At 39.6% G+C, this 19807-nt stretch overlaps 1 protein-coding gene across 5 annotated transcripts in view; it reads right to left on the bottom strand.

Moving 5' to 3' along the window:
* The window catches only part of LOC104592880 (coiled coil protein), a 29016-nt gene that overhangs the window by 6091 nt on the left and 3118 nt on the right, over positions 1-19807 (bottom strand). The window contains exons 3-8 of one of the 5 annotated variants that reach the window (XM_010252407.3): positions 16847-17195; positions 16592-16686; positions 3440-3476; positions 2746-3179; positions 1928-2024; positions 530-1420 (exon numbers count right to left, since the gene is read on the bottom strand). In XM_010252407.3, the coding sequence (XP_010250709.1) occupies positions 1980-2024; positions 2746-3179; positions 3440-3476; positions 16592-16686; positions 16847-17195 (960 nt within the window). In that variant the 3' untranslated portion in view covers positions 530-1420; positions 1928-1979. The other 4 variants (XM_010252408.3, XM_088900135.1, XM_088900133.1 and 1 more) reach the window with 4 other exon arrangements.

Genomic DNA, 19807 nt, shown 5'->3' on the forward strand with positions numbered 1-19807 from the left:
TTTCAGATTTATTGAATGCCACCTTAATTTCCTATGATACCAAATAATCAAGAGTTCAATTATGATGCTAAAAAGACATGATATCCAAAAAAACTTACAACCAATCAACTGACATTATAAAAGTAGGAACCAATGAGGTGGATTTTCAGCATAATTCAAAAGGTTTGTGATTGGTAAGCCTTATCTCATATTTCTAACATTAAAAGTTTTCTCAATAAATAAACAAACAAAACAAGGTTATAAATTAGATGGATTGGATTGGATTAAAGACTAGCGCAAGACTAACCATAGACATTGACCTTGGCCTAGACCAAAACCGATGTCATGACCCAATTTTTTCTAGCCCAAAGCCCCAAACATAAACAAATTTCTATCTAACCCCCCTTAGTCGATTGGATGAATAACAGCTGATTGATTGATGACCACTTTTATGATACCAGTTGTTTGACTTTCCGGTATCATAGTTGGATTTTGCTAGCTTAACCCCTCCAAAAGGTAAAAGACGAAATGAAACGAGGAATTAAAAAAATGGGGAAAAATCAATTCATTTCAACATTATTCATGAATCTGAATGAAACAACGATGTTGCATCAAAGGATGTTCTCCTTACTAAGAGTAAGGATGGGTATGTGCTTTATCAAAAGATAAAATCAGGCCGGTAAACGGGTAAAGTGCAATGGTCTTCACCCACAAATTAGCCCCCTTGTGCTTGCCATGGTTTCAAAACTTTACACTAAAAACCATTCTTAACGGGTGTATCGCTCCTCCGAAAACACGATATGCAATTTTTGCATGCCACGTGCTGATACTCTGAACCTTGCCCCTGAGCCCTGAGTGATCAAGCAAAGCCAGCAAACCTTGCAAAGATAGTTTGATTGGATAATCTTGCGAAGATGGTTGTTTCCACTTCCACGTGAATGCTTCACTAGAAGGGCGGGTTGGCATGTTCTAAGTTGGACGGTAGACGGTAGACCATATAGCAGGTAAGAAACCACCGGCGTCTTCAACTGAACTGCATTCGATTTGATTCGCCATATGAGAGAAGAAAGAAGAAAAGAAGATAGTGTAGAACTCAAGAATCAACCCCCAGTTCGCATCTTCCTCTCACTCAACCCCTACCCAACCTCAAATTCTCACCCGACACACTCTTCTCCATCCAGACATGCTAGGGCAGCTGGACTGGCACTAGTTCCTAGCATTTTTTAGCACTACATAGTTTTCCTTAAGCATGCTTTACACACTCAGACACTTTGCTAACTCTGCCATTACCACCATCACATAGAAGATATTCCACCTTATGTCAAACCTTATCTCCCTTAGAGCTTCCTTCAACTTCCTAGCCTTCAGTTTAAGACTGCAGTTCCTTCTATCTTCACTTAATGCCGGCAGCACCACCATCTTTCTTGAATATGAGATGACCCTGAAAAAAATCAAAGCATTCACAGCAAATTCCAAAGTCAGTCACATCTACAATGACCAAGAAAAAGTTGACCTAGACAATCATGTTACAGAAATCACTATGGAATGACCAGATTACAAGTCTATGTAGTCTAGAAAGAGAGATTTACTTGTCTGCATTTCAGACCTCAAGCATTAAACTAAACACTGATTACTTGAATGATATGCCCCTAAGTTTAATCTAGAAATACAATCACATGCATTGCTTGAGACAGCTAACACTAAGAACATTGGTTTTGCTTTTCCAGTAGAGGCAGAACATTGGTTCAAATCAGTACATTTGAAGTAGGTCCCATTCCTCTCAGATCCTAAAGTCCCCACTCTTCTAAACCAGTGGACATCTCTTAGATGATCACATATTCGTGATGTGTCCTAACAAGTCATCTTCCAACCGACTTCTTTGTATAGTAACAAATATTGAATAACATGTCCTCATGAAAAACAAATAAATGATGAGATAAATACATACCCCAACGGAAGGAATTTGAAACCAGATGTTTCAAGGAAAATCAGAACATCCTTCAAGAACAATCAGCAGGACCTTCAAATTGACCTGTATCTTTTCGCTGCACAGAGAAAGAAACATATGTAATGCTTAGGGGGCATTCTTTTTTTGGGATTTTGAGCGGGGGGAGGAGGGGGGAGTTTTTCAGCTTTATGTGGGGATCAGGGAAAGTTTATTTTCCAAGGTACCACTTACCCAGGAAAGTGATACCCATCTCCTAGATGGATAAATAACTTTCCCACATAAGGGGGAAAGTTGCCAACACTTGAATGGGACAAAAATTCCCCTTTTAATAATGAATCTCTATGGCTAAAATGGTCATTGGCTTATTTACCTGGGAAATAAAAGAACATGGGTAAATGCACTTACCCAGTAAGTGTTTCTCAGGAAAAACTTACCCAAGTAATTGCACTTATCTGGGTAAGTAACTTACGGAAAAGTGAACAGGGCCTTAGAGCTAAATAGCGTGAATATCAAATACACAATAATTTCTTGACCAATGCCAGCATTGACAGATTATATATTACAGATACACAACCTAACATGAGAACTTAGTCAAATGTTGCATTCCATGTGTCTGCACACGAGAGAGGATCAAATTTCAGTTAGACTTGACGATGTTACCAAGAGGTTATCTAGGAAAAATTAAAGTTGACTTTTTTTATTAGTATTCACACTAAAAGCATATTCATAGATCCGCTGCCAGCAAAACATCAAATATTTTCAAGCAGGCATTGAAGTTTGAAACCAATGTAACAAGGTATAAGAGAAAGAGAACTAACCATTCGTTTGCTAATGTAAGGTTGTAACTTTATTGTTCCCTCAGATAGACACTCAACCTTCAGCAATTTGTGTTTCTCCATTTCAAACTCTTTTCTGGATTCCTTTCGAGTACCTGATTGCCAAACTCTACCGAAATTAGGAAGCCAATCAGTATCACAGCTACTTGAGACGATCTCTCCTCTCTTCTCCATCTCAATTTCAATCTTCCGCTTTTCTGCCCAAGCAGCTCCCACCCGTTTTGGATTCAACTTTCCACTCATTCTTGACTTGCTTGAGGAAGAAGCAAGAGAATTGGTGTTAGATCCTATGTCTACTTGAAAATTTAGTTCATTTTCTTCATTCTTTTCAAACCAAGGTGGAGGAGCTCCTGTATGCACATTTCCTTTGGACTCTTCAAGAAGCAGAGGAAAAACTTGAGTGAGATTCTGCAACACTGAAAAGAGACTTGAAGTGAACTACAATGTGATACCCATCCAAAAAACACTATGTGATATCAATCCACATCAAAAGAAAAACTTTTGTGGAGCATCTTTAAACCATGCCACCAAAAAAGCTTGGGTTTGTGGTGTATTATTATTCAACATAGCATTCCAAATCAAATACCAGACTCATGATGCATTGCCATCATATATGAAAAAAATAGCTTTGAACCAGAAGAGCAAATAACATAAACCAAACAAACTGGGTAAATACCATGGTTACTGCTCTTTCCATTGCCCATTCTATCAACCTGATACAAACAGCCCAAACTGTTAAAAACATGGTAATACAAAGAAAAAGAAATGCTAAATAAGAATAAGCATGAGAACGAACATAAAGACATAATAGCCATTGATAAGAACAGAAATGTACAGAAGAAAAATGATATTTTTGGACTGCTTTAATATGTCAATCCACATAAAACACTGAAACCTTGCCTTTGTCATGTTGCATGGAGTATTATCAATAAAGTTAACAAGAGATAATGGAATCAAGTATTATTACAGGCAACAGCACAAATATAAACTCTTGATTTATGCAGGTATAAGTTTAGGTATAGTACTAAACAGTTCACAAGCACTGAGCAAGACAAAACATCCACCTAAATGGTAGCATGAGTTCCACCAACACTACAATGTTTTTATTTAAATTTTTGGAAGAATAGATTAACAGAATAATTTTATGCTTGTTAGTGTAATTGACCAATGAACAATAGGAGTAGAAAGAAAAGTATAGAAAGGAATTAAAGTATTATATTGTGGGAAGAGAAACATAACAGAATGTCAAGGACTGAAGGGTCATTAGCCACAAGCTTGTATGGTTTGAAGCAGTCACCTAGAGCCTGGTTTGATAGATTCAGACTAGCCCTTGGAAAATTCGGTTATGTACAGGCCCAGTCAGATCATACACTATTCATTAAGAGGGTGAACTCCTCTTTGACCCTGCTTGCTGTGTATGTGGATGATATTGTAGTGACGGGAAATAATAGTAGTGAGATTGAGTCCCTTAAACAGCTCCTTCATCAAGAGTTTGAGGTGAAAGATCTTGGTGCACTACGGTACTTTTTGGGTATTGAGGTTGCTAGATCTAAACAAGGGATCTTTATCTCTCAGAGAAAATATGTTCTAGATCTGTTGGCGGAAACTGGAAAGTTAGGTGTTAAGCCTGCTGATACACCCATTGAACAGAATCACAAGATTAGCGCAGAGGGCGGGGAGCCTCTTGAAGACAAAGTTATGTTCCAACGGTTGGTTGGAAAGCTCCTGTATCTCTGCCTCACTCGGCCAGATATCAGTTATGCAGTTAGTGTTGTCAACCAGTACATGCATTCCCCTAGAACTACTCATCTTCTTGCGGCAGAAAGAATATTAGCATACTTGAAGAGATGCCCGGGTAGAGGTATACTGTTCAAGAACAATAATCACATGAAGGTGGAGGTCTATACAAATGCCGATTGGGCTGGGAGTGCTGATGACAGGAGGTCTACCTCTGGATATTGTGCCCTTGTGGGAGGTAACCTTGTCTCTTGGAGGAGTAAGAGGCAGAGTGTTGTTTCCCGCTCTAGTGCTGAAGCTGAGTACAAGTCAATGGCTAACGGAGTGGCTGAAATCCTATGACTGAGATCACTACTTGAAGAGTTGGGTATTGATTACGAGAAGCCCTTGATATTGTATTGTGATAATCAGGCGGCTATTAATATAGCCCACAATCCGGTGCAGCATGACAGAACTAAACACATTGAAGTTGATCAACATTTTGTGCGAGAGAGGGTCTCATCACAAGAAGTGTGTCTCCCGTATATCACATCCAACATGCAAATCGCAGATATCCTCACGGCAGTACCAAGGAAGAAGTTAGAGGCAGACCTATCCAAGTTGGGAATGATAAATATCTATTCCCAACTTGAGGGGGAGTGTAGAGAACACTGATGTGGGCCCCACAGCTGTGGTCCCCACTATGTTCGTAGGACAGTATGTGTAATTATTTGTTTCAGTCATGGTAGTGTCAGTTGGTGGTCAGTTATTTATTTCAGTTTATTATTTGCTTTATTTGTCATGTAAGTACTAAGGGCAGATCTATCATTTCCCCTATGTACTAAACATAACCTATAAATACTAAGAGAGTGGCGGCGGCAGATCATTCTGAATCTGACCCTTCTTTCAACCTTTGTTTCTCCAGTTCTTCTCCTCTCTTTTCTTCCTTTCTCTTTCTTTTCTTCTACTTTTCCTAATCTGAAATCTATTAGGGTTCAAGGCTGATTGTAGTCTTGATTGTCTACTCAGAATTGTTTAATCCATGAGTTATGTCTTTATTTATTGTTAAATTTATTAAATCAACATAAGAGTTTTTCTGAATATGGGTTACTCCCTTGTGCTAATCAACATTTAGATCCCACAATTTTGATAGAATTACTGTGAATGATGAATCCAATGAAATTTATTTAATTTTGTTAACTAGGCTATCTTTGTGAATACATGTTTCTGTTATTCTATTATTCTATTAACATAGAATTTTATCTATCAGAATCCCTCATACTATCTTATTTATAGTGTTGTATCATCACCAGCAGCACTCTGTGCTTCTTCATTACAATCCCACTATTCTCTTCTTAGTCCTTATTGGAGCCATCTTAATTCATTAATAAGTAGTGCTAGTGATTTATCCTCCAAAATCTATTGCACTCTGCTTCACGTGAATTTTTCCACCATCAAAACCAATAAAACAACACCGGGAAAGAAGAAAAACAATGAAACCATAAAAGAAAGCACACAAAAGCCCAGTACACAAGTCTCCTGCCAAGGTGGGGTCTAGGGAGGGACAATGTTGAAAGGGTTTAAAATCCATCATATGGAAGTGTGTGAAAGCCCAGTACACAGTTGTACGAAGGAGAAGAAGCAGATATTTGAACTCTGCTGGGGAGGAGAACCCCTTAAATACACTGTTGGGATTTGCTTCTGGGGAATCCATCTCATCACTTGCTGGGAAATTTGGATTTTTCCCCGAGGAAAAACTCAAGTTTCTCTCCCTGTTCGAGCGGAACCAGCGGCGGCGAAGACTTCCTCTTCTCTCCCTGTTCGAACGGAACCAGCAGCGGCGAACCAGAGCTGTTCGGTTCTATTCTCTCCCTGTTCGAGCGGAACCAGCTTCAGCATCAAGATATCCCTCCCCATTCTGATTCAGCTCCTCTAGCTCACCTCCTTAATCTTTTATTCCGTTTCATTCCCAGGCTAGAGGAAACACAGTAGCAGATGAGAATCAGACTAAGATATGGAAGCAAGAATAGAAACTAGGATTGGGAGTCGTGGCTGAAAGTTGCAGAAGGTGGTCAATGAAAATGTTCCAAAAAAGTTTTCCTAGGAGTGTCCAAAGGGGAGGAAAGAGATGGGAAGCTCAGAACTGGTACAAGAGAGAAGGCATGGGGGCATGGTCAAGACCAAATTTCTCCTACAGAAAAGCGGTGAAAGCAGGAGTCTGGTCGGATTTGGGACGTTCTGATCTGAAAGCTATTGAAGGTAAGCTTACGATATTTATGGAGATGAACGAGGTGGAAGCAAGAAGGAAGTTTTTAAGGGATTGTTTAGTTGGTAGATTTGGGTGGAAGGTGGGGTTAAAGGAGGTGGAGATCTGGGCTAATCAAATCTAGAAGGAGGTGGGGGGAGTGAAGGTGAAGAAGTTGGCGGGTGGAAGGTGGGGTTAAAGGAGGTGGAGATCTGGGCTAATCAAATCTGGAAGGAGGTGGGGGGAGTGAAGGTGAAGAAGTTGGCGGATGAGTTATTCTTGTTCATCCTGCCTTCCAGAGCAGAGGCGCGATGGATCCTTGAAAAAGGTCCATGTTCAATGGGGAGGAACCCTCTTCTTCTCAATTGGTGGGGAGCTAGCGCGGGCTGTTTTTATCCGGAGTCGGAAAAGGACTTTGACCGATCGGAGGATATCTGGATTAGGGTGTTCGGCCTGCCTCTTCTTCTATGGTGTTCGAGTGTCATCAGAGCAATTGGGGATGCATGCGGTGGTTTTCTTGAAACAGATGATTCTCCTTCTGAGCTGGCCACTTGCAAATGGATTCGAATGAAGGTGAAGAAGGGTGGCTTGATTCTGGAGAAGGTGGAGATTGTTGCTGGGGAAGTTCTCTTCTCAATTTCCATCTAGCCAGAAGTCCTTCCGTCAGTTCGGAGGTGGAAGACGGAGAGGCTCACAGAAGAGGGAACTCAAAAGGTCAGGGAGGACTCGATGGGCTCGAAGACAATAGTCTTAGAGGACGTCAGTGAATGCTCCCCACTGCATGCTCATCCAATTAATCTAGGGGGAGGAGGACTGGAACGGGTGAGATCGCCGGAGAAGGAAGAAGAAGAAGATCGATCCTGCGATTCTGATAGGAACCGTTCGATCCCAATACTAATGGAGGGCCAAAATTCAAAAGTCAGGGTGGGCCTTGAGGGAAGTGCCTCTGTTTTGAAAATGGGTCTTCTTGGAGATGGTGAGTTGGTCGATAATATTAAAAATTTAATAAGAGTGCCTAAGAGACCTAAAAGTGGTGCCTAAGGAAGAGTACTCGTTGACGACAATTAATGAGGCAAGACTTCTCTTTGAAGTAGGGGATGGTGCAAATGTGGGAATTTCAAAGAGGGTCCAGGATTCAGATTCAGGTCAGCTAAATCCATTTACTCAGCCTAATCAGAAGCCTAGTAGAAAAAATAACCTTAAAGCTGCAAGTGAACCAAGATGGGCCGGTAGTAGACCAAGACAGTTCAGCCCGACTAGCTTGGATCCAGCCTTTTCTCCGGACCGGTTTGAACCGACATGGATCACTCGACCTTGTGTACAGGAGGGGAGGACTGGGCTTGCCATTTCAAAGATTCAGACCTCTCCTTCCCCTGAAGTAGAGCCTGGTGATGATAGCCTAGAGCACTCTCGGCCCCCCCAATCTTGTCCTTCTGAAATGGTGAAGAAGGCGAAAGCTGATTGCAGAAGACTGAACCAACCTCCCCTTTCCGTGGTTCCTTTGAACGAGCAGTTGATAGAGGTGACGCCGCTGGCAGTAGTGGAAGTTGAAGATCAGTCTGCAATTAGGAGCGATACTCAGAATCAACATAAAGTGGCAGAGGAAAATGAGCTAAGGCATGCTGCGGCCGAGAGGAGAAAAGAAAGTGGCTAGATAGCGAGTGTGGGAAATTCAAATCTTGGGACTGTTGAAGCAGGTAAGTCTAGTAGCAGCACTTCTAAGTCCTCTTCCTGGGTCACTTCTAAACTTCTAGGGTTGGGGAGCTTTTTGGGGGTCTCGATGGAGGGAATGGAAGCGGAGACAATGAAGTTCTTGGAAGAGATAGAACAAAGAATTCTGTTGGAAAGGGGTAAGATGGGGGCTAAAAGAGGGGGGACAAACTCCAAGAGGAGCAGAGAAATAATGCGTCTCTCTTGGGGCTTGAATGAGAAGGCTGGGAGCAATGTTGGGGAGGTAAGGGGGTCGAAGAAAAACTTAGAGGGTGGGGGGAGTGAGTTCTAGGAGTGGGAGGTGTGGGCTCTTCTTTTGTTATATCAATGAATATTAAAATTCTTTCTTGGAATGTTCGAGGGCTGGGGTCTGGGAGAAGAAGAATGGTGGTTTGTGATTCCTTAAAGGCTTCAAATTCAGGAATTGTATTGATTCAAGAAACCAAATTGGAGAAAATTGATGCTGGTATTATTCGGAGTATCTGGGGAGATGGTCAGGTAAGATGGAGGGCAAAGGCAGCCAATGGGAGTGTGGAAGGCTTGCTATGTCTTTGGGACCCCCTAGTTTGTAGTTTGATTTCTTGCAGAAGTGGGAATTTCTCAATCTCTCTTGTCTTGAAGTTGCAGGATGATAATATAGTTCAAGTCACAAACGTGTATCGTCCAACAGTTTCTAATCTTAGGAGGAGTTTCTGGGAGGAACTGGCTGATATGAGGAGGACTTTGACTCATCCTTGGGTTATTGGGGGAGATTTTAATGTCACCTTGTTGGTGGAAGAGAAGAATACAAGAAGTGGCGGAACTGTATTGATGAGGCAGTTTGCAGATTTCATTAATAACATGGATCTAATGGACATTCCCATTCAAGGTAACAGGTTCACTTGGACAAATAACCAGGATACCCCTACCCTGGTCAGATTGGATAGATTTCTTGTTTCCTCAAATTGGGAAGACATCTTTCTAGACTTTAGGCAGCTATCTCTACCTAGACCTGTCTCAGACCACAGTCCTATTCAGCTTATTTGTGGGGAGAGGGAGAAGGTCAAAACTCCCTTTAAATTTGAAAACTCTTGGTATGAGGAGGAAACTCTCAGACCATTGATGAAGAAAGTGTGGGAAGAACTTCAGGTGGAGGGATCCAGTTCCTTTGTTCTGGCAAAAAAAATGACGACTAAAAAAAAAGAATTAAAAACTGGAACTTGGAGAATAAGTTAAGGTTGGGGACTGAAAGAAAAGCTTTATTGGGTATTATTGAAGAGATTGATAAAGCAAAAGAAATGGGTCCTATTTTTGAAGAGTTAAGGCTGAAAAGACTTCAAGCAAAAAACAGCATGGAAAAATTGGTGGTGAAAGAGGAATTGAAATGGAGACAACGGGCTAAAGTTAATTGGCTAAAGGTAGGTGACAAAAATACACATTTCTTTCACAAAGTGGCTAATGCTAGAGCTAGAGTTTCAGCTATTAAGAAGTTGACATGGAATGAGAGATGTGATGAATCTGATTCAGAGATTAAAGTAGTTGCAACCTCTTTCTATGAAGAACTTTACAAGGAAAAGTGGAAGCTGAGACCATTTCCCTTCAATCTCTCCTTTAAGCAACTGAGTGAGACCCAGAAAAGTTGGCTTGAAAGGCCTTTTACAGAAGAGGAAGTCAGTGCAGCAATTAAGAAGCTTGAAGGTGATAAATCACCTGGGCCGGATGGTTTTACCAATCTGTTCTATCCGAAGTGCTAGGACTTTGTGAAAGAAGATGTGATGAAGGAGTTCCAGGAGTTTCATGCAAATGCGTCCCTACAAAGAAGTCTAAATGCCACTTTTATCTCCCTTATTCCAAAAATCGAGGGGGCTGTGAATATTAAGGAGTTTAGGCCTATTAGCTTACTTCACAGTTTCTATAAAATCTTGGTGAAAGTCTTGGCAGAAAGAATGAAAGGGGTGATAGGTAATGTTATTTCAAATAATCAGAGTGCATTTATTCCAGGCAAACAGATGGTAGACTCAATTTTAGTTACTAATGAGTTAGTTGACTCAAGGAGAAGACAGGGTATTCCGGGGGTTGTTTGTAAGCTTGACATTGAGAAGGCTTATGACAATGTCAATTGGAATTGTTTGGATAGGGTGTTGGAATGCATGAATTTTGGACAGAAATGGACAAACTGGGTTAGTGCTTGTACTAAGACCTCTAAATTCTCAATCCTAATTAATGGGCAGCCCACGGGTTTCTTTGGTAGTTCTAAGCACTCTTTTTAGTAAGAAGGCTGCAGAATCGGGATTATGGAATGGGTTTGCTATCTCTCCAGGTAAAGAGAAAGTTAATATTCTTCAGTTTGCTGATGATACCCTCTGCTTTGTGGATGCATCTCTGCCTCAGTTGGAAATAGTTCTTGGAATTCTGAGTTGGTTTGAAGTGGTTACGGGTCTCAAAGTCAACCTGAACAAAAGTAAGATCACCCCAGTGGGTCAAGTTGTAAATTTGGAAGATTGTGCACAGATAATGGCCTGCCATATGGAGCTCCATCCGGTTAAGTATTTGGGGTTGCCTCTTGGGGCAAAATGTTCCTCTTCTTCAATCTGGAGTCCAATCATTGAGAGAATGGAGAAGAGGTTGGCTCTTTGGATGGCTAAATATTTATCTTTTGGTGGTAGGGTTACATTGATTAAGAGCTCCCTGTCCAATCTCCCAACACACTTTCTTTCTCTCTTTCCAATTCCAAATAAAATTGCAAAGAGGTTGGAACAGCTTCAAAGGAACTTCTTATGGAGGGGATGGGAGGAATTTGCTAGACTGGGAAGTGGAGGAGTATGTAGGTCTGTTGGGGCAGATTCAAAATCAGAGAATTGATACGAGTATGGAAGATGAATGAACTTGGAAGTGGAATGCAGATGGTAGATTCACAGTTAAATCCCTTTTCCTTAAGATGTGCAGCTCAGGTCAGGAGAACTTCCCGGATGGGCAGATTTGGAACCCCACCTGTCCCTCCAAGGTTAACTTCCTGGTTTGGACAATGGTTTTGAATAAATGTCTAACTAGGGTCAACTTGGAGAGAAGGGGTATTCAGATTCCTGATCCCTCCTGTGTTTTATGCGGCATGGGTGCTGAATCTATAGATCATTTGTGCATTCACTGTCCGATCTCCTCTTCAATCTGGGGACATTTCCTCAAGAAACTAGAGGTGTGTTGGGCTATGCCTAAGTCTGTGAAGGAGTTGTTTATGAGTTGGAGATTGGAGGGTCTTAGCAAGAAGGGCAGGCTTGTTTGGAATAATATTCCGCAGGCTGTTCTTTGGTCCATTTGGATGGAAAGAAACAATAGAATTTTCTGTAATCAATCTAAAAGTCCAGATGAGATTGTGTAGAAAGTGGTGGGGAAGATTTGCTCCTGGGTGTCAGTGAATGAGGAGTTTAAAAGTCAGAATGTTTCTCTCCTTTGTACTAAATCATGGATGTTCTTGTAATATGTTTTGGGCTCAGGAAGGCCTAGTTGGCCTGAGTCTTGTTGTATTTGGCTTTCTCATTGAATAAAATTACTTTACCTTTTTCCAAAAAAAAAAAAAATTTCTAACCCTTGCGGAAACCGATTTCCCGGTGAATTTGAAAACTGGATTTTTCCAAATCGATCTTGCACTGAACCGGACTAGATTTGAAACCAAATCAAAAGGGGAGAATTATACCTGATATGGATACCACAAATGCATATCCCAAGGTAGAAGTTCACACCCAAACCAGTCCTAAAAACCAGCTTCCACTGAAGATGGCACAGTGTGTAGGTGAAGCCGATTCAGCAACATTGTTTTCAGCAAAACTGTGAACCAACTTGCTTGAATCGAATGAGGTGAGTGAGCCTAAAATTTTTCTGAGTTTTTCTTGCAAAAACAAAGAAGAAAACTGATCTAAATCAATTCTTGAAAGCCTGGGTTGTGATAGGGTTTCTTGGAAGACAAAAGAGAAGAGAGAACAAGAGAGAGTGGTGTTCTAGTCTGGTTCGCCCTCTTCTTCTTTTATCTCCTCGAGTCCTTGTGGAGCACTCTCCCAATCAAATTATTAGATTATCCAAATCTAATTTGGATCTGGACTCTATTAAGAGATAAGACTTATCCTCTTAAGAGAATGGGTGCTCCATACCCATTTCCAAACCCAGATTCGACCCAGAGCACATGACAATTTGACACCTTACTTAATCGTATTAATTATGGGCCTTAGGCCAATTTACTTCAAAGGCTCACGGCCCAAGATGTTGCATGGCCACTTTAGGCCTGATATTGAATGGTGTTGGACCCCACAATGATCTCACATAAGCCCACATAGATTCGGCCCAACCTCTGAAAGAGGCTAGGCTGAATTCATTGCTCAGGGCAGTGAACTCTTGACCCAATCAGCATTGGTCCAGTTTGGACCCAACATTTACACCTAAATGATCATTGGATTCAACCACCCTATGAAGACCCAAGAATAATGGACTTATGTAAGACAATCCATTAGGTAATCAACCCTGTAATGGTCTCTTACACTTAACCTCTCAGCCTATAAGGATCAAAACAATGTCCGACAGGGAAGGACCTCTCCCCTGGCTACAAGATGCAGTGCCACACTCTCTACTTGGACAGATCCCGGGATTAAAACCTTTTGCAAATCTTTTTCATAAAATAGTAGTATATAACATATAAATACATTTTGCAAACCAGATTTCAAACACAAGTGAAATCCACTACAGGCAGTTTAGGTTTCCATTGGAGAGAGTGTAAACCCTGATATTCACTTTGTTCGACAAAGGGGTTGATCCTATCACTATGATCACCCACTCAGGTAAATTCTTAGATTGCCCCAACATACCTAGGTATTTGACCCTTAATGGATCTCACTAATTGGCATATCAAAGACAGCCTAGTCCAACACCTAGTGCAGTACCATAATCAAGTCTAGGGTTATGTGTAACTTTCCAGTTTTGCCCATCTATCTCCAAGGTCCGGGGCATACTGGAAATTGGTCCAGGTTCAATGGTTCTAATAAACACCCACTAGCTGAGCTTGGGGTCTAACCATAGCAACTGAGACAAGCTGCTCCAACTCCTTGGCAACACATCAGTGTCAGCCTTGTCAGGATAAATTCCCCCAATCTATCCAATGGCTAAGAACATTCTAAACTAACACGAATCTCTTGAGTGTCTAGCTTAAGGGGTAATACATAGAAACATACCAATATTAACATGAAACAACAGTGTACTTTATTCATTTACAAATAAATGATTATGTAGATCAATTTGATTGGAGCTAAGGGCATACACTGTCTAATAGACAGATGTAAATGGTCACTACAGATAAGTTGGATAAGAGGGCACATAAAGCCTGCTCCATGCCAATTAAAAAATCATGTGTGCCTGGAAAGTATTGAGCATTCAATCTATGTGTCAAACTGATCCTATTGGATCTCATATGCAATAGCTTCAATCATTTCAATTTGAAATTTGAAATGACCAGAATCTCAAAGGTTGAGGTTATGATGATAATGGCTTACAACCACGCCAACGTTTGCAACTTTTTTGGGAAGATAAATAAAATTAAATTAAAACAAAAATAGGATACAAGAAAAGGTGATAAGCAATCACCCAAATGAAAAAGATAAAAATACCCACAGGACAACTGACAAACGCTCAAGACACCCAAATATATAAAACCATCCCATCAAACCTAGACCCACAAAATCAAACCCCAAACAAAGTGGAAAGAAACAACACGTAACAACAAACAAGCACAAACCAACACCCAAAGAATACCCAAAGCAAAAACAAAACCACCCCCACCCGATACCCATAACAAACCCCACTGAATGCCAAATCAGCAAACCTACTTGTTGATTTTTTTGAATGCCATCTTCCTGTCGTCTTCTGACTGCACTTCTAAGTTTCCTTACTTTGTTGTTGGGTCCAAGGCCAAACATTCCTCCTTTTATCCTTGCAAAAACCTTTGAAACTGGTATTTGTTGTTGGCTTCTCTTACTCTTCTGATTTTTTAATCTTCTAATTGTATTTAAATATCCATCGGCTTCTTCCATCTCCCCCTTATAATTCTGATCCCTAACCATATTACCCTCCCTCTCCACATCCTGTTCCTTCTCGATGTTATTCCCATGTCAGACATTTCCACCCCTTGATTTATTAAATTACTGCAATCAAGCACCATGTCTTCTTTATTTTTGATCTCCACATTCCTTTCCTCCACAAACCTGAAGGCTTCCTTCGCGAACTCCTCCCCTCCTAAGAAAAATAAACCCAGAGTTCTGCTAACTTCCACTTCCTTATTCACAACTTTTTCAATGTCAGAAGTGCCCTCCACCTTATGTGTCTCATCTACATCAGATCATCCTCACTTTCCTCCCCTGAATCCAATTTCAGCCACCTTTCTCTGTTATCTTCTAAGGGAAAAGTTCTATAACTTTTCCTTTTATACATTTTGACCCCACCCGTGCTATTGTTTCCTTCCCCCTTACTTCCCCATCCCTCATTCCATGCTCCTATCCCCTCTTTCTTCTCCTCCACTAAACTATCATCCCCTTTCCCTCCCCACCTTTTCCTTTTTTCTTATTTCCTCTACTCCTACAAACCTGATCATCTCAACTCCTTGACTGCACTCCCCCTCTTCCCCGATTACAACTTTTACTTTTTCCCTCTCATCCCTTACCATCCCTCCATTTTTCTTTTCTTCCATAGCCTCTCTTTGCTCTTCCAACTCTTTACTTTTAAATTCTTCAAAAGCATCTTCCTTAACAACAGAGCCTTTTTGTAGAACTTCTCTGTCCTATCCTTTTTTCTGTTGCTGATTTTTGCCTTCAGAACCCTCATGCACTCCTTCCTTTGAATGTTCTTTAAATCTTCTTTTTGAATGTTCTTTACATTTTCTCCTTTGGTTAACTTATCAGCTTTCATTGAGAGAAAATCTTGAAGTTTCTGAGCAAACAACCTCCAACCCGAACCCTGTTCTCCTTCTGGACTACAGACCAATTGTTTTCTATTGTTACCAAAATTCTCAATCACAGCCACGAACCAACCCTTCTGATTAGATTTCAATATCACCTGATAATGTCTCCTTTGAAGTTCCAACGAGCTCATCCAACCATTTCTCTTCACTGAAAATGGCACACCATCGATGAACCCTTTCAACCATTGTGTAGCTTCTTCTATTAATAAAATAGTTGCTCTTCCTTCTTCTCTTAGTTTCAAGACTGAAAGATTTCCGCTTCTTCTTTCTTCTAAAAGCAACTTCTTTGCATCAATCATGAACTCTAATCTCCACCTTCCTTCTGCGGCAAACGAACCTTCTTTCTCCAGCCCCATGTTTTATCTGATTTTGCTGTCCAACTTCTCAGCTTGGCAAGGTTCATGAGTTCCTGGTCTGGGTTACACTGCTTTGTTCATGCTGATGGAACTATCAAAAATCTGTCCTACTGAAAGGCCTTGAAGGCATTCCAACAGAGTATATGCTTATAAACTTGCCTATGAGCTAAATGCTAGGACACTTTAATGTTCTATTTTTTTCTAGAAATAAAAGTTTGGCCTTTTTAATTCAAATTGGAATTTAGAATCTTCATATTAAAAGCAAAAGATCAAGCTGCAATTTTTTTTTATCAATAACCAGAAATTTCATTAATAATGAGAAAGATACAAGAGAACATCCAGGAGAGAGATAAACTCTCTTCATTCTCTCCAAGATGACAATAGAGATCAAGCTGCAAAAGTTATTGATTGGATATCAAACCAATTGAGTTACAGGCACTAACTTGTAGACTGAAAATAAGTGGAGGCTTAAATGTCAAAGGCTAATTCACCAGAAAGATTGACATAACTTAGCTGACCATTTTCCCAAACACCAAACATTGCCGAGTTTTCAAGACTCAAGATTCAGTGCTTGGATTCTAATCAATAATTGGTCAGCACTACCTGACAGTATGAACTTATTTGCATCATTATGTACCAACAAGACAAACTATTTAACAATAACAGGAAACACAAAAGCAAATCAAGCAATTAAATCATACAAAAACAAATAAGTAGAACAACAGAACAGTGGGGCATTTCTTGAAAACATAAGAAAAATATTTGGAATCAGTAGTAGATACACTAAGAGAATGAGGAATGAGGAATTTTTTAGAACATAAGCAATCTTACCCCTTCACTACTAAGAGACCAATCAACCGAGCATTTCCAACTGTTCTCAACCAGGGAATGTTGGTTACCACTGTAAACTGGGTCACATGTAGAAGCTAAAAAATAAAAGGTATAAATTACTAGGTTCAAATAGAAAATGTCATTTGAAAAAAGAAAAATATTCACCACTGATGTATTACTAGCATACTTAACTTTAACCTTTTAATAATTAACAACTTAACTTTAATTTTAAAGAAATTGTTAGATTGTGAATACCTGTCAAATCCATTGAAGTGCTTTTGTTGAGGTGCATGCCCCAATTATGCATATTATCTTCTGTACTCAGTGGCAAAGAAGTAGCATTATATGAAAAAAGACCAGCACTTGCAATTTCATTGGTTTCTGGATGAGATACCTGATATCTCTCTTTCGTAGAACATTGTAAAGGCAGAACACTATTTGAAAAACTAAACTTAAAAGACTTCACTTTATTTTTTTCATTACTATCTGTATTTTCACAGCAATGTTTATTTTGGATATCTTTCCAAGGTCCAAGTGATGGTCCATAAGATCCTTCGCTTGAAGATGAAGCAAAACTCTTCAGTGATTCACATTTCTTCTCCCACTGCACTTACAAACAAATTGATCTATGTTAGATATCTAGAAAAGTAAAATGATATTAACCATTTACCATATTGGTTAGCCAGTCCAGTGTGTTCTCTAGGAAACTAACAAAACAAACACAGCTCAGAAATTTATCTAGCTCAAAATCCACATGAAGACAAGGACTGAGGTAAATAAAGAGATCGGGGCTTCAGGAGGGTAAACAAATTCCCTCCAATATTATCGCAACACTCATGACAGTTCAAGATAATCTACACCTTGAACCTTTTTCTAGTGCAACTGGTCTCATCCATATACCTAATAGGACAATACAATTGAGGACAGAGATAAATGGAGGGAATAGGACATCAAAGGGTTTAAACAGTTCTATCAAAGTGTTGACTAGTCAACTAACCAGTCAGTTCAGTGCCAGACCAACTGCATCACCAGTCAACCAATATTGATGATATGGTCACCTAGGACAACTAAGCATTGATTAGGTCAACTAATCAATTAACAACTAGATAACCACAAAATTAAAGCTTTATTTGCCTGTCTGCATCTCTAATTATTTGAAATAATATAGAATATGTTTGCATTTGTTATATTCACATTGTTGCTTTAAATATTCATGATGAAATATGATTATATAATGGTATATAAAATAGAAAAAAAATCATAAAATAAAAAGGCAGTGGAGTTCTTTTAAGTTTTCTTCCAATCAATGGTATGTTGGTATGGACTTGCGACAAATAAAGAGCACATCTAATACTCAGGGTTGCAATCTTCTTTGGAAAATAAATGCTGTAATTCCCTATCCTATCAGGAATAACCTTTTATTTGTTTGCAAAAACAATAGCTGTAAACTAAATGTTCAACACCATTTTTTTTCTTGCATAATTGTAGTCTATATCAACTTATTCATGAGATTGCATCAATATCTTTAAATTTAGAACATAATTTTTTTACTTAACTAGTCATAGCATGGACTATAGAGACAAAAACAACTATTCATCACTTTACCACGTTGATAAAACCGGGTTTAAAAACATACCTCAAGTAACAAAAAGGAGAAGTATTAACTTGCCAAAAAGACAAGCTCATGAGGAATGTATATTACTCTCAAGACTACCCCAAAACTCATGATCGTCCAACATAATTTACACCTTGAATGTTTTTTTACTGGACACAACCGATCATATTAATCCATACTACACTAAGAGTAGTTTATTAGAACCACAAGCATATTACTTGCCACACACTTTCTGCTGTCAACATTTCAAGATATAAATTGATTCTTTCCACAAGGAAATAACTATGATAGATAACACATACATTCTAAAGGCACAGAAATATTGTCATGGCATTTTTTGTGTAATAAATAAAAAAATATATTTTATTAGAAAAGAAAGATGATACGAAAAAAGTGACAAGATATCACCCACAAATAAAGAAGAAAACTTAAAACTGAAATCACCAGATCCCTCCAGACCCCCTTTAAAGGACAATAATTTTCTCACCTTCCCAGAATGTAAATATCAAATACCCTCACTGCCAAGACTCAGAACCCTCAAGGGACCCAAGGCTCTCCCCAACACCTTCAACTTCAGACACAATCTTAAACAACAACCATCTCCAACTCAGCACTCCGCATTAGGACTTTCTACACTCAAAACATACGAAAAGTTTTTCTTGTAAAATCTTCCACTCCTATAAACAGTAACCCCAACAACTTGCTTAGAATTCAGTTTCCACTATCTTTTCCAAATCCACATTTTTTTTCTATTTTTCTCACTCGATCAACAACCACTTCCTCATCTTCCTCTTCCCCTTCTGCATTCTCTTCCTCCATGTCTTGCTTCCTTGGAATTCAGTTTCCACTATCTTTTCCAAATCCACATTTTTTTCTATTTTTCTCACTTGATCAACAACCACCTCCTCATCTTCCTCTCCCCCTTCTGTATTCTCTTCCTCCATGTCTTCCTCAGCCCCTGGCAATTCCTCTCTTAACATTACATCTTGTTTTTGATCATTAAAGAATGGTCCCAACTTCTTCTTCTCCCCTTCTATATTCACCAGGTCCAAAATACTACTGCTTCTAGCATAGATTTGATTTCTAATTTTGGCTTTCACCCCCTTTCTCGAACAAGACCTTCCTTCAACCGATGGAAAAATTTGGTAATATGAACTAAATGGTCATTGTTTGAATCTTTGGGTGTTTTCAAGTTTACCAAAGTAAATATCACCTCAGTTAAACTTGTATCCCTTTTCCTCCTAAATCCACCCCCAATTTTCCAATAAACACTTGGGTTATAGATACAGAATCCATCAGCAATGGCATCATCACAAGAACTTTCAGATTCCTTGGAGCTCTCAATACCTTCATTTTCCCCCAATCAGCTCACTACATCCATATTTTGACAATGATGGTTCACAACCTTCAAACTTCTCATTGCTTCCACAACTCTTATTATCACAAACGCATACCAACTCTGAAAAGTTGAAACCATCTAACACCAAAGCCTTCTCAGTTTCTTCGGAAACACCAACCCCCCAAACATCAGACACACAATCACTACTATTCCCCTCAATATTTTTCTCCCTCTTTAACGTCAATTTTGTTTAGGTGAAGTC

This window comes from Nelumbo nucifera, chromosome 3 (assembly GCF_055504915.1).
Source record: "Nelumbo nucifera cultivar China Antique chromosome 3, China Antique-T2T, whole genome shotgun sequence".
NCBI lineage: Eukaryota > Viridiplantae > Streptophyta > Magnoliopsida > Proteales > Nelumbonaceae > Nelumbo > Nelumbo nucifera.